Genomic DNA, 14,621 nt, shown 5'->3' with positions numbered 1-14,621 from the left:
GGAAACAGCTAAATTTTAATAGCACAATGTACAGTAGTAATAATTCTCATTCTTTGATTCCTAAGAATTAAGATCTTCTGTTTTAAGTGGTCAAAAAATTTCAAAAGTACTGGAGATAGTTATTTAACTTGTTATGGATTAAGGAGGGTAGCATGCATCAAAGAATAAAATCTTTAGTAACTACATTTTTTTCCCTTACATGCATAAATTGAGTCAAGTAGTTCTTTCATCAGATGCAGGGAAGAAAAGGCACCAGAAATTCACTTACTTTAAGGTTTTTTTTTTACATTTTAGAGTCCTGCAAGAAAAAGAGAACCACAAAATAGGAATAGACAAAAATTTAGGCTTTTGCAATAAGTCTAATGTTTTACAGGATTATTAAGATTAACATTAGCCGGGCTTGATGGCTCATGCCTGTAATCCCAGCAGCTCAGGAGGCTGAGATAGGAGGATCTCAAGTTCAAAGCCAGCCTTAGCAAAAGCAAGGCACTAAACAACTCATTGTCTAAATAAAAAATACAAAATAAGGCTGGGAATGTGGTTCAGTGGTCGAGTGTTCCTGAATTCAATCCTCAGAACCAAATTTAAAAAAAATAATAATATTAGCTAAGTTTAAAACACAACAGTTTTGCAGTATGTCAAAACAATCCCAGCTAAGTACTCCACTGACAACTTTTACATTAGATGATATATATAATTCGACCCACATATCCTAAGATTGCAGGGACTAGAAGACAATGAAGGAGACTCATGTGTCCTAGCAGTAGAAAGCAGTTAGAGGAATCAATTCGTTAAGTAGTCTTAACACTGCTATTTAACATGGCTTAATAAAATACTTTTAAGTCAATTAATGTGTTAATAATAGTAAAAACATAATACTGCTTTGCTTATGATTATCGCCAACCATTTTTCTTCAGTCTATCTCTAAAAATCATTTTCACAGTCATATGAAAGCTTCATTTATTCCACTGATTCTACAGATCTAGGACAAGAGCAATAAGTGTGACAGATATAGTTTATGGAATTAGGGACTGAACCCAGGGCCTCAAGAAGGTTAAGCAAACACTATTCCACTGATCTATATCCCTGGACCTGCTTATGGAACTTTTAGGTATAGCTAAGACAAAAAATTTTAAAAGGGCTGGGGATGTGGCTCAAGCGGTAGTGTGCTCGCCTGGTGTGCGTGCGGCCTGGGTTCGATCCTCAGCACCATGTACAAACAAAGATGTGTCCGCCAATAAGTGAAAAATAAAATGTTAAAGTTCTCTCTCTCTCTCCCTCTCTCTCTGCCTCTCTCTCTCTCTCTTTAAAAAAAAAAAAATTTTTTTTAAAGTATAGATGAGTACTACAATAGAGAGGCATGGGGTGCTACACAAACATACAAGCAATCTAAGTATTTAGCTAAGGCTTGAAGGATGAGTTGAAGTCAGCAAGATCAGGAGGGTAAGGAAGAGTAATTGTTCTACGCAAATTCCTGGAGGGAGAGAGCACATTCCAAGGAATAGAAACACAGCACTGTATAGCTGGAACACCACAGAGATAAAGATGAAAAGATCAGCAAAATCCATTCCACAGAGGCCTTTGTGAGCCACTTAAGGATTCAGAACTTTAGCCTAAGGGCATCAGAAGTTTTTAAACCAGAGAATAACACAATCAGATGTACATTTTAGACAAATCCAACAATAGTTACAGAACAACTGGAGCAAGGCAATACAGCAGACTTAGGACAATACATGGATGAAGGAATCTGCATTTTCATGTGAGTCCCCAAGACTTTAGACATGTTAGAATTCAAGGCAATATAGACACACCAATTTCCTAAGGGAGGAAAGGGTTGTGGTGCTCTGCAAAGGAATCATATGGCCTTAAAGATGCAGTAGGTTTCAGATGGGAAAGAGGTCATGTGCATCTTAAGCCATGTGAAAGAGTAAGTGGTTGAAAATAAATCTGGCTGGACATGGTGGCTCATGTCTGCAATTCTAGTGGCTTGGGAGGATGAGGAAGGAGGATTACAAGTCAAAGCTAGCTTTAGCAACTTAGTGAGACACTGTCTCAAAATAAAAAATTAAAAAAAAATCTGGGAAGATGGATTTGGGCTATCTGTGAAAAGCTTCAATGTCTAGATAAAAAAGTTTAAAATTTTTCACACAAAAGATGTGTGTCACTGGCAATTCCTAAACAAACAGCATACTCAAGTGAATTGTGAATAAATCAGAAGGGAAAATGATGGGACTTAGGATGACAGAAGCCTTTCATAGTACTCCAAACATTACTAATGCAAACACTAGTATTGGGTTTCAACGAAACAGATTTGACAAAAGAAACCAAGGCAGAGTTGAAATGACTGCCTAAATATTTGAGGAGATAGCAGAATGAGGTAGGATAAAGGATGACAAAACATAGCTGAGGCGGTATAAGATCAGTGGACCATAAACTAGCAGTTACAAATTTCACTATTATACACAATTTCTCTATAGCATTATCATAAAGCAAGGCTTCTCAAGATGTGGCTGGCAGAATGGAAGTGATCTGAGACATATTTCTATTCAATCTGAACAGAAAAGAAAAGCAAGCATTTAGAAACTTTCATTACAAGCAGAGAGTAACTTTATGTCTGTTGAATTTCATTAACAATAAACATTTGAACTTACATTTGTTTTTTTGTCTTGTGGGGCTGGGATGTAGCTCAGTGGTAGAGTACTTGCCTAGTATGCATAAGGCCTTGGGTTTCATCCCCAGTACCGTTAAAACAAAAACATTCATTTTAATTGTATTTCACAAAAATATGGATCTGTCAAAGATTAAAAATTAAAAATTAAAAAACTCGTTCTCTACCACAGATACTGAGACCCACTTTCACAGTATTTAGCCTGCACCTCAAATCTAAGCAGATTAGCTACCTTTGTAAATACACAAAGTAAACATAAATTTGAAAGTGTGCTGGATATGAGGGGCTATACATTTATTGTTAATTTTCTTAGGAGGAATATGACCCTGATGATGTACGAGAATGATACTTATAGGAGCTATATGCTCATGTACTTAGGGGCAAATTATCATAATGTTTGCAACTTATTGAATGGTATAGCAAGAGAAAAAGACATATGGCTGCACCTCATTATTCACACAGCTAAAGCAAATATGGCCAAATGGTAACAATATTTGAATTTATTAAGTGGATATATGGATAATATTACTTAGTAACTTTTTTAAATTATTAACTTTTCAAAATACAATGTTCAAAAAATGTTTAAATTAGGCTGGGGTAGTGGCTCAGCAGTGGAGCACTCGCCTAGCACTGTAGGAGTCCCTGGATTGACCCTCAGCACCACTAAAAAATAAATAAGAAAAATAAACATATTGTGTCCAACTACAACTAAAAAATAATTGTTTTTAAAAAATGTTTAAATGAATAGTACATGGACTGGTGGTGTAACTTTGTGATAGTTTGTGTGCCTAGCAGGCCCCAGGGTTCAATTCTTGACAATTAACAATAAACAATATATGACAAGAACAAAGTCACCCATACCCCAAAGTCACCAGGTCAGTATTCTCTGGAATAACTTCTGGATCCTCACCTTCTTCAAGGCATTTCAGTTTATCAAGGCTAAAACAAAAAGAAGGAAATGAAAACTTTAAAAAGTCACCAAAAAATCTTGTCAATAGTAATAGCATGGGGGCTAGGGATATAGCTCGGTTGATAGAATGCTTGCCTTGAATGCACAAGGCCCTAGGTTCAATCCCCAGTATCAAAGAAAGAAAGAAAGAAAGAAAGAGCACACCCCTAAATACATCACTGAATAATTAAGAAGTCAGGAAAAATCCAGCAGGCAGCTAAAAGGAAGCTGGAAATCAAGGTAATAATTTCTATGCAGATATTTTATAAGGAAAAGGACATAGACCAATTGAAGGAAATCAGTACTGTGAAGAAAGAGCTCATTACAAGTTATTTTTATATTTTCACCTCACATAAGGAACTTTTTGATAATTTTTCACTAATAGCATAAGGAGGTTCCCCAACAGTCCACAGTAAGGGTTTTAATACTCCTCTGATTAAGTCCCCTCCACGCTCACCACTACTTCAGATTCTTCCACTGTCAAAGTGTCTGGCAGACACCGGTCGCTGTTACCCGGGCTGCTTTTCTTTATTAATGAGACCTTTAAAATTGGCGAATAGAAAAATTAGTCGTTTATGTTGCTATCTTGTTGTTCCTCTACTCTTAACTCGCAGAAACTGTATGCATTTGGATCCTGGGACTTCTCCCAGGGTTCCAGGAAGGTTCTGGGGTTGAAAGCTTTTGCAAGGAGGTCCTTTAATCGCGGGTCTAAATGACAGGCCCTCAGCAGGCCCGAGTCCCAGGGGACCGTGAGGGCAAAGCTGCACCCCTCCTGGCCAAGATGCCAAGTCCCCGACCCACACTCACCCGCAAACCATCCTTAGCTCGGCCGCTGCCTCCAGACTGCAGCCCAGATCCCGGGCCACTGCGGAATCCTCCAGGTCAGAATCAGCGGACCCTCTGCTCCCGGGCAGCGAGGATGCCGGAGGCTCCCTTAGCGACAAGTCTCCGGCCCCGCGCAGACGGCCCCGCCATAGCTCCCCAAAGGCGCCCACGTGGAAAGCGCGCGTGTTTAGCTCGGGAAGCTCGTACTCTGGGAAATTGCAGCCTCCAGGGCTGGGGACCGGGTCCTGCCGGCCACCCATCCCACTGCACGTTGGGACGCCCGAACAGTCTTCAGCCATGTTCGCCGCACTCACTTCCCTGCAGAAGCCTAGCAAGCAGGACCCCGCGGAGCGTGACGGGACTTGTAGTTGCGAGCGGCGCCCGGCCGGCGAGCGGCGGCGCGGTGCGGGCGCGGCTGTAGGCACTACATTTCCCGGCGGGCTCGGCGGCCGCCCTGGGCGCGGCCTCTCCAGGCTTGGTGGGCAGGGCCCAGTGCTTTGTTCTCCGCGCGGGCGGTGCTGGGGTCGATAACTATTGTCGTCGGCCTGGAGGGTCTAGTTGGTTCCCCACCCGGATGGTTACGTAGCCGCTCGCTCAGGTCACAGCTTCCTTCTGGCCCCGCCCGGTGGGTGCGGAACTTTTCCTCGACTCCGGTGTTCGCGGATTACGTTGCTGCCTTAATAGCCCTAGAGACACTGGGAACCAGCCCTCCAGATCCTGCTCCTTCAGAACCTCCCCAAAGGCCCCATGTTCGTGCGTGTTATTTATGCATTGCTGCATATATGCACAGTAGTGCCTATGGAGTGTGGCCACCACTCCCAATGGCTCCAGCAGGAGCCAACCACTAATCTGTCTTTAAAATTAACCTATTCTGGACACTTAATATAAATAGAATCATATAATAGATAGTCTTTTGACTGTTTTCTTTCACTTATCAAAATACTTTCAAGGTTTATCCATGTTGTAGTATGTACATTGTTGTAGGAGACATCTGCTTTTGTCTGTCTAGCACCGTTTCTCAGTCCTGACTTTCCTTACTCCTGGGGCTGCCAAGCATATAACCCTTCCTACTCTGGCCACAGTGATTGGTCTAAGGATGAGCAAGTGACTTAACTAAAGCCAATCATAATATTCTGGGATTTTAACCTGTTAACTAAGAAGCTCTCCCTCATCTGTTAGAACCTAAAATTGCTTATATTAAATTCTTACCTCTTTTCCTTGTAACTCTTCTACTAGAAGATACTCTTCTACTAGACAGAGCCTGTATCTTCTAGTAGAAGAGTTACAAGGAAAAGAGGCAAGAATTTCATATAAGCAAAGGCAGAAAGTGGAGAAAGAAGCCAAGTGACTTGGAGCTATTGCCGCTGAGACCATCTCCTCCACTATACTTTCCCATTAAGTTCTGAAGGCAAAATTTTACCTCTCCTGTCAGCTGGACTTGGGAATTAAATCGACATTAGAAGGTCTGGGAATATAACTCAGTTGGTAGAGTGCTTGCCTTGCATGCACAAGGCCCTGGGTTCGATCCCCAGCACCACCAAAAAAAAAAAAAAAAAAGACATTAGAAATATTAACAGGACAAAAACACAGGTATTGCTTAATACAAGCTTTATGTGACAAAGGAGCCTTCATTATGATAATGAAAACCCAAAGAGAGTTAAATGCTTATGCAATGAGATAGACTGAAGAGTAGTAAACTGTGACAAGGGAAAAGGGGCTCAGGCTAGAAGAGTTAGTTGGGTAGAGAATGACTAGGAAGATATGGGTGAGTTTAACAAGGTTGGGTTGTACAGATTTCCTTCAGCTCAATTCCCCATATTTGATTTTAAGAATGAAAATTTCTTTCTGGTATAGGAGGACATCTTTGGGTTTTTTCCTGGTGGAGGAGGGCATCTTTCACATGGAAATTTTTTTGTAGTTATAAATAGTAGTTGGGTTCATCCCAACAAAATCATACATGCATTTCACATGGAAATTTCATTTTATGCTTTTAAGAAACAAGATAAGTCACAATATTCTTGCACCTACTTCTTTTCAAGTACCTTTAACTTAAAATAGTCAATATGCTAGAGAGTCACCTTTGGGAGTGGCATGTTCTTCACTGCTTCATTAGTGACTTTTCTTTTTTCTTTTTTTATTTTTTTCTGGACAGAGATGTTTTATTTGTCAATTTTCTAATATATGTTGGGGTGAGGAAAGCAACAGTTGCAGCTACCTATGTTGTTTTCGCCAATAATCCTTTCAAAGTGGGTATACAAGAAATAAACTTCCTAAATTCTTCCATATCAAAAAATATCTTTGTTTTACCCTGGAAATCAAATGCCAATTTGGTTGGATACAGGATTCTAGGGTGAAAGCCTTTCTCCTGAAGCACTTTTATGATGTTGCTCCATTGACTTCTTGCATCCAGGGTGCCCAGTGATAAGTCTGCTGTCACTCGGATTCTTGTGCCTCTGTAGGTGATTTCTTTTTTCTCTCTAGAAGCGTTTAGGATTTTCTCTATCACTACAATTCAAAAACTTCACCAAGATATGCCTAGGAGTGAGTCTGTTTTTGTCAGTCACGCTGGGGATCTGGTGAGCACTCACTATCCAAAGACTAGAATTGCGAAGCTCTGGAAAATTTTCTTCAATTATTTCCTGCAGTATGTCCTTTGCTTTATTCTCTTCACTGTCTTTTTCTGGGATTCCTATCACAGATGTTGGCACTTCTGAATCTATCCTCCCTCTCAGAGTTTCTTTATTAATTATCTGCTTGGCCATCTGTATGGTATCCTTAGACAATTCTTCCATCTCATCATCTAGATTACAAAATCTTTCTTCAAGGATGTCTATTCTACTTCTCAGATCATCTATTGAATTGTTAGTTTCCAAGATATATGGAAGGCATTTTTTTTTTTATTTTTCCAATCTCTTCTTCCATCTCTCTGAAGATTCTGATCACAATTGTTCTATAGTTTCTTTGTTTCCTGGATTAGGTCTGCGACTTTGGATGTGTGTGTTTGAACAGTCTTCCATGTTAAAAAACCCTACTTCCTTTCTCCTCAGTCAGAATTTCATTCCCAATTGAAAGTAATAATCTTTTCATAATCTCCCTCCATTACCCTTACAGTTGTCTCAGGAACACGGTGTTTCTCACGTAATATTGGGAAATATCCGCCCTCCTCCTCATCCTCCCATCACTCACACTCTCACCACTCTTCTTCCCCAGAGGTATCAAATTTCACCTGCGAAGCCTCTTGTCCCTCCTCTTCTATGGCACAGGTCCCTTCTTCCTCTTCTGCCCTCTCATAAAAGAAGTCCTCATGGGTCTTTGAGTCTTCTCCTGTCACCTCAAAGGTAGGGATTCCTTTATCTGAAAACTCTTCCTCCAGAGTCTCTAAGCTCTTCACTTCTGGCCTAGTGAATTTCACCTCTTTGATGAATAAGGAATGCAAGCCATCACTTGCTGTTCCTCCAGCTTCCAGTTTTGAATCTACAAGAGCGTTACCCTGAAAGTCAAAAGAAAAGTTTTGTAAATTGTATGGCTCTTACAGAATTAAAATTTTCACTTCACTCTCTAAATTTAATATGACTACCACTTTGACAATGAGCAAGTACTGGGAGAACTGCTTCAACATTTCTTCCTTTTTTGTGGTGCTGAGGATCAAACCCAGGGCCTTGTAGTAATGACATGTTTGTGAAGGCCTTATCCCCAAGCAAGGCAAGTTTGTCTATGATTATTCCAACATTCATACCTTCTTTAGTAGTACTGGCAACAAATTTTCATGATGTCTATGCCTACCTTGGTCCTTCTATATCCCTATCTCTGATGCTTTGTACATAACAGATTTTAAATGACTACTTACTTTCATCACTTGTCTGTTTATTGCAATAAGACCTTGTAACCAAGCACAGTGGCACATGCCTATAATCCCAGTAGCTCGGGAGACTGAGGCAAGAGGATGTGAGTTCAATGCCAGCCTCAGCAAAAGCTGAGGCCTAAGCAACTCATCAAGACCCTACTTACACTTTACACATAACTTTATACATTAATATGCTTACCCCTTTTATGGGGATCCCATATCCTCCTCCTAGATTTGGTTTTTCCTTCTGTCGGAGCACACAGTTCAGTAATTCTCCTATGACAGGTTTTTGGCTGGTAAACTGTCGTAAACTTTGCAGGTCTGAAAATGTCTTCATCTCACCATCATATTTAAATGCTAATTTGAACTCACACAGAAACTCAGGTTCAAAGCCATTTTCTCTCAAAATGTTGAAGATGTCACCCCACTGTTTACTGACTTCCAAGGTGGCTGATGCCAGAGGGTCTGCAGCCAGGGTTAGCATGGCTCCTTCATCCATCAGAGTTTCTTCTTCTCTTGATGCTTTGATGATCTTCTCTTTGTTACTGAGGATCTGGAGGTTTTCTTCTTCCATTGTTTTTACTGCTCCACCCTCCCTATGCTTTGGCTTCTCTTTGTCGGGCAATTGTATGTGGTGACTGCCATTTCTACATGTGTTGTCTTTCATATCTGAGGCTTCTGCCATCCCTCCAATGGCTTGGTAACTTTGGGGCTCATTCTGGGATAATTTCTTACCTTGATTGCTAGTGGACATCTTGGCTTTGTCCCATTTACAATTCGGCTCGTCTATTTCCTCCTTTATAAAAATTAAGTTTTCAGTACACTCAGCGAATTTAGAATTTTTTTCTTCTTGTTCCCCAAACTCTGTTTTTTGTGAAGCTAAATCTTTCGCTTCCTGCCACTCTTCCCTGCTACCATAATGCTCCGTATCTTTTGTTTCAGATATCTTACTTTTTACTAGCATTTCCTTTAGGTCTTTTCTCAGGGTTTCCCTCTTCTCAAAAAACATCACGTCCTGCATTTGCAACAAGACCTTAAATTTCTCCACAATAGTTGTTGATATATAATCTTTGTACTTGAAATCTAACATCCGAGGTATCTCCTCATCAGTTCCTCTTAGCTGATTTCTTTTGACCCAGGTGGTTTGTTTCTGTTCCTTTGCAAGCCTAGACATTTTTGACTGTACAGGCGACATTGTGTCTATATTGTCCAGATCGTATTGTTTTCCCTTGTGAAGAGTAATTTTAGTTCTTGCACAATGGCTAGGCTCCAGGAATCTAGAATCCTCAAAAAACTCTCATCCACTTGCGTGCCTCTGCCAGGAACAGACCAGTTTCACAGAGCACGATGTGGTCTACTGTGTAGCAGTCTCTACCTGGGAGGAGATCACTACCACAGTGCTGAGCAGTGAACAAAGCTAGTTTGTATTGGATTCTCTTGCAAACTTTAAGACTAAGGGTGTTCATAGAGCCTGTAACACTTGGTCCAAAACTCTCGACAGGGGGAGCTCTAACTCCAGAGGATGAGATCATACTTCAAATGGAAGAACTTGGTCTAACATCTCTTGGAAATTATTAGTAACATTGGTTTCAGGAGTAGAGAGGATCCTGTGTAGCAGTTGATGAGAGCAGGATCACAATGAGCATAGCAGAAGAAGATGGTTCATTGTCACTGTGTGGTGTTGAATTGGGGAGTAGCAGCTTGAGATGTGTGAATGGCAGGAATTCATGGGGAAAGAAAGATTAGTGGTAAGCACCAACAGCAGTCAGGACAAGATGGCGGTCAGCTAAGTTTTATTAGCAGCTGCCCCTTCTTGGGAAAGGGTCATGGTAAAGACATCTTCTAGGGGGGAGGGGGGAGGATGGGAAAGGCAGCGGAGCACAACAGACACTAGTATGGCAATATGTAAATCAATGGATGTGTAACTGATGTGATTCTGCAATCTGTGTATGGGGTGAAGGTGGGAGTTCATAACCCACTTGAATCAAAGTGTGGAATATGATATGTCAAGAAATTTGTAATGTTTTGAACAACCCACAATAAAAAAAAAAAAAACGGTTATAGCCCAGAAAAAAAAAAAAAAGACATCTTCTGGTCCATGGCATATTTGGTAGATGATGGGGGTGTTTCTAGGCCTTGCACTGGGACTAGACAATAGCAGAAAGGAAGTGGAAAGGTTCCAGGGTTCCAAATGAACAGACTTAGTATTGGGGAATAGGAATAGGGACCCATGAGCTGTCAGTTGACTATAATGCTAAGTGAAATAAGCCAGTCTCAAAAAGTCAAAGGTTGAATATGCAGAAACTAATCCAAAATAAGGGGAGGGGGCAAAAAAAAAAAACAAAAACAGAAGAAAAATCAGTGGAATAGATGAAGGGGAATGAAGGGAAAGTAGGCGGGATGGAATGAAGAAAGATAATGGAATGAATCTGACCTGACTTTCCTGTGTACATGTATGAATATACCACAGTGAATCTCACATTGTGTATATCTACAAGACACTAATTAAAAAAAAAAAAAAAAGCTATCAGTAAATAGATCAGTAGAGAAGAGGAAAAGGAAATGGGCCAAGGACCTGAACAGACACTTCTCAGAAGAGGATATACAATCAATCAACAAATACATGAAAAAATGCTCACCATCTCTAACAATCAGAGAAATGCAAATTAGAACTACTCAAAGATACCATCTCACTCCAGTAAGATTGGCAGCCATTATGAAGTCAAACAACAAGTGCTGGCGAGGAGGGGGGGGGGGACCGGAAGGTACACTCATACATTGCTGGTGGGACTGCAAATTGGTGCAGCCAATTTGGAAAGCAGTATGGAGATTCCTTGGAAAGCTGGGGATGGAAACACCATTTGACCCAGCTATTCCTCTTCTCAGACTATTCCCCAAAGACCTAAAAACAGCATACTAGAGGGACACAGCCACATCAATGTTTATAGCAGCACAATTCACAATAGCTAAACTGTGGAGCCACTCTAGATGTCCTTCAGTAGATGAATGGATAAAAAAAAATGTGGCTTTTATACACAATGGAATATTACTCAGCAATAAAAAAAGAATAAGATCATGGCATTTTCAGGGAAATGGATGGCATTAGAGAAGATAATGCTAAGTGAAGTCAGCCAATCCCCAAAAAACAAAAGCCAAATGTCTTCTCTGATATAAGGGGGGTGACTCAAAATGGGGTTGGGAGAGCAAGGGAGGAAGGTTACCTCTAGATAGGGAATTGGGGTGGGAGGATTAGGGAGGGAGAAGGGGAATAGCATGAATGGTTGAAGGAGACCCTCATCATTATACAAAATACATGTATGAAGATGTGAAAAAAAAAAGAAAGAAAAGAGGAAAAGGATAGGGGAGGAAGGAAGGGAGGGAAAGGGGAAGTCCTGGGGACTGAATTAGAACAAATTATATTCCATGCTTTTATAACTATGTCAAAATGAATCCTAATGTTATATATAATGAAAAAGAACCAATTTTAAAAAAAAGAGAGACACTGTCGAGTGAATAAACAGTGTTACATTCATCTAGAAAGAATATATATCTATTCCTATATGTAAAATTACTTCGTCAAAGGTCTTTTACAATTTTAAAGCTTTTAAAACTTACTACCATGTTTAGTGCCAATATTTGCACTAATTTATTGCTAAGAATATTTGTAGATTATGACACTGAATTTAGAAATGTATTGTTGAGGTATAATTAGTATACAATAAATCCACAGACCTTACCAAAAAAAAAAAAAAGAAAAGAAAAGAAAAAAGATTGCCTCTGAGCACTAGTTTCCTCTCTAGAGTTATTCATGTGCTCAGTAGGTGATAAAATTAGAGATGCTGGTTGAAACTTCAAACTTTTTAAAGCAGAAGCTGTAATGGTACCATGCGAGAAGGCAGGCCTTACCTCCCTGAGCTGCCGAAATTTCAAAAGAATCTATATTTTTAGGTGTTTTTTTTTTAATGTAAAATCATCTGCTCTTAAAAAGTTGGCAATTAACTCATATTAAATTTGAAAACAGTAGTCATAAAAAACATAAAACAAAGGCATCTGACCTGTAGCCCACCAGTTTGTGATCTTTGAACTATTATAACTCTACAATCCATTCAGCTCTCAATGTATGTAATCCCACATGTGAAATCCTATCAGTTTGTTTCTAAAGTAATATTTTCCCACTGTCCAAGGCTTTCTTTCTCAAAATTAGACTGTGAATAACTGGGAGTCTTGCCTGGGGTTGCAAATAATGTCTGTATCTCACCATTTCAATGTTGGCTGTCCAAGTTGTATTTCCAACAAGATGTCTCAATTTTTCCTATTGCTAAGTCACTTATTACTCTCCTCTGGATTCAGTCCACACTTCACCCCTCCATGTAGAATTGATTTAAAAAATAGATTTAAAAAATATTTTGAATAGGCAGTAGCTTCACATGGCACATAATTTATTTTTACTTTTCTCTCTCTCTCTCTTTTTTTTTTTTTTTTTTTTGGTGGTGCTGGGGATTGAACCCAGGGCCTTGTGCGTGCAGGGCAAGCACTCTACCAACTGAGCTATATCCCAGACTCCCCCCCCCCCACTTTTTAATGGGGGTCTCACTGTGTTACTGTGTTGCCCAGGTTGGTCTGCAATTCCTTCACTAAGCAATCCTCCCACTCTCCCACTTTAGCTTACTGAGAAGTTGAAACTGCAGCACATGCCACCATGCCGGGCATATAGCATATAATTTAAAGGATACAACTATTGTACAATGAAAGATGATTCTCTCTTTGGCCCCTTCCCCCAGTCACATATAGTCTTTTTCTAAAGGAAACTATACACACAGTACAAAATGTAACAGGGATGTAGGTTGCTTTTGATAAAAGCAGTGATTCTTCATTTCGTCCTGTAGTTGCCCAATTGATAACTGAAAGTGGGATAAAGCTTGGCATCTCTGCATTCATTCTATATCTGTCTCTTTCATTACCTTAAACTTTGGGTCAGGTCCCTGCTAAGCTCTACACATAAGCATGTGAATCATTTAAGGAGTGTTCATCTAAAAACTGGTGATATGAGGTTTATTAGCCCTAAATTTACCTAACCTATCTCATCCCTCTTCAGGACTGAAACAAGATTTACAGGGTCATTCGACTGTTAGCATTGAAATCATCAGACCCCTGAGATGACCCTTGAAGTCTTCATTCACTATCCTACTACTTTTAGAAACAGCACTCCTGCAGGCACATCATCCCACAATGATATTGCCCCTTCCAAGCATGAGCAGCCATCTCATGGGAACTGGATTCCTCCCTTCCAGGACCCTAGGTCTAATAGATAAACATCCTGAGCAACAAATAGAAATCACCCCCATCAAGCAATAAGGACTTCTCCAGAACCAGCTTGCAGAACCAAAACTGAAATAATGATCAACCAGGCCACAGTTTGATCAAGACAGCTTAATTAAGCATACCTCTCACCCCCTGTCCTGGTTCTTTCTTTATTCAAACCTAAAGTTACTGTCAATACACTGAAGTTAGGACTGAGATGCTGGATCTCACGTTACCATCCCAATAAGGCATATTGATTAAAATTTTCCTTTTCTGTTTAGTTTTTTGGGGAAGTAGCTGGACCTGGTATCTTGGAACCCCCAGAGGCAGACTGCTGGTAACAGTAAAACACACTCACATGTTATTTGTATGAAATGGTAGCACACTACATGGATCTCTGATACCAATTAAAATTTTCTTCTATTTGAAAATTATTCTTTTGTACTCTCTTGGGTCTCTCACTCTGGGGGAAGCCAGCTGTACTTCATGACTCACTTAGTGCTGTGGATCTGTCAATGTGATGATGAACTAAGAAGTGAGAAAAGATAATATCTGTTAACTCAAAAGGATAGGATGCAAACTTCACAGATCAGCAAAAGCCTTTATTCAGGATCGGAGTCACGAGGCACACCTCTGATGGACCCACTTTCCTGATGGAAAATGAGTTACTGGCCAAAGGGAGAGTTTAAGCTTATATGGGTTACACTGACAGGTGACTTTAATTAATGAGCATGTCAGTTTGGGCACTCAGGAATTTGAGATCTATTCTTACGGGTGAGATGGGGTGAGATGGGGGGGGTGCTCTGGGGTCAGTGGTCAGTATATGAGATTCATCTTTGGGGGGCAGGGTACCAGGGATTGAACTCAGGGGTTCTTGACCGCTGAGCCACATCCCCAGCCTTGTTTTGTATTTTATTTAGAGACAGGGTCCCACTGAATTGCTTAGCATCTTACTGTTACTGAGGCTGGCTTTGAACTCTCAATCCTCTTGTCTCAGACTTCTGAGCTTCTGGGATTACAGGTGTGTGCCACTG

The 14,621-nt window shown here is 40.3% G+C and overlaps 1 protein-coding gene across 2 annotated transcripts in view; it reads right to left on the bottom strand.

Annotated features, from left to right (window-relative positions):
* Window positions 1-4,772, bottom strand: part of Snapc3 (small nuclear RNA activating complex polypeptide 3) — a 30,845-nt gene extending 26,073 nt beyond the window's left edge. For both annotated transcript variants that reach the window (XM_046467306.2, XM_046467305.2), the window contains exons 1-2: window positions 4,425-4,772; window positions 3,530-3,607 (exon numbers count right to left, since the gene is read on the bottom strand). In XM_046467306.2, the coding sequence (XP_046323262.1) occupies window positions 3,530-3,607; window positions 4,425-4,741 (395 nt within the window). In that variant the 5' untranslated portion in view covers window positions 4,742-4,772. The remainder of the gene's footprint in view (window positions 1-3,529; window positions 3,608-4,424) is intronic.
* Between the last annotated feature and the right edge of the window lie 9,849 nt (window positions 4,773-14,621).

The sequence above is a fragment of the Marmota monax genome, unplaced genomic scaffold, assembly GCF_021218885.2.
Source record: "Marmota monax isolate L192 unplaced genomic scaffold, Marmota_monax_Labrador192_F-V1.1 WCK01_AAM20220418_F8-fsc00033, whole genome shotgun sequence".
NCBI classification, from domain to species: Eukaryota; Metazoa; Chordata; class Mammalia; order Rodentia; family Sciuridae; genus Marmota; species Marmota monax.
The sequence above is the reverse complement of the archived record's forward strand: the minus strand, read 5'-3'. Positions and strand labels throughout refer to the sequence as shown.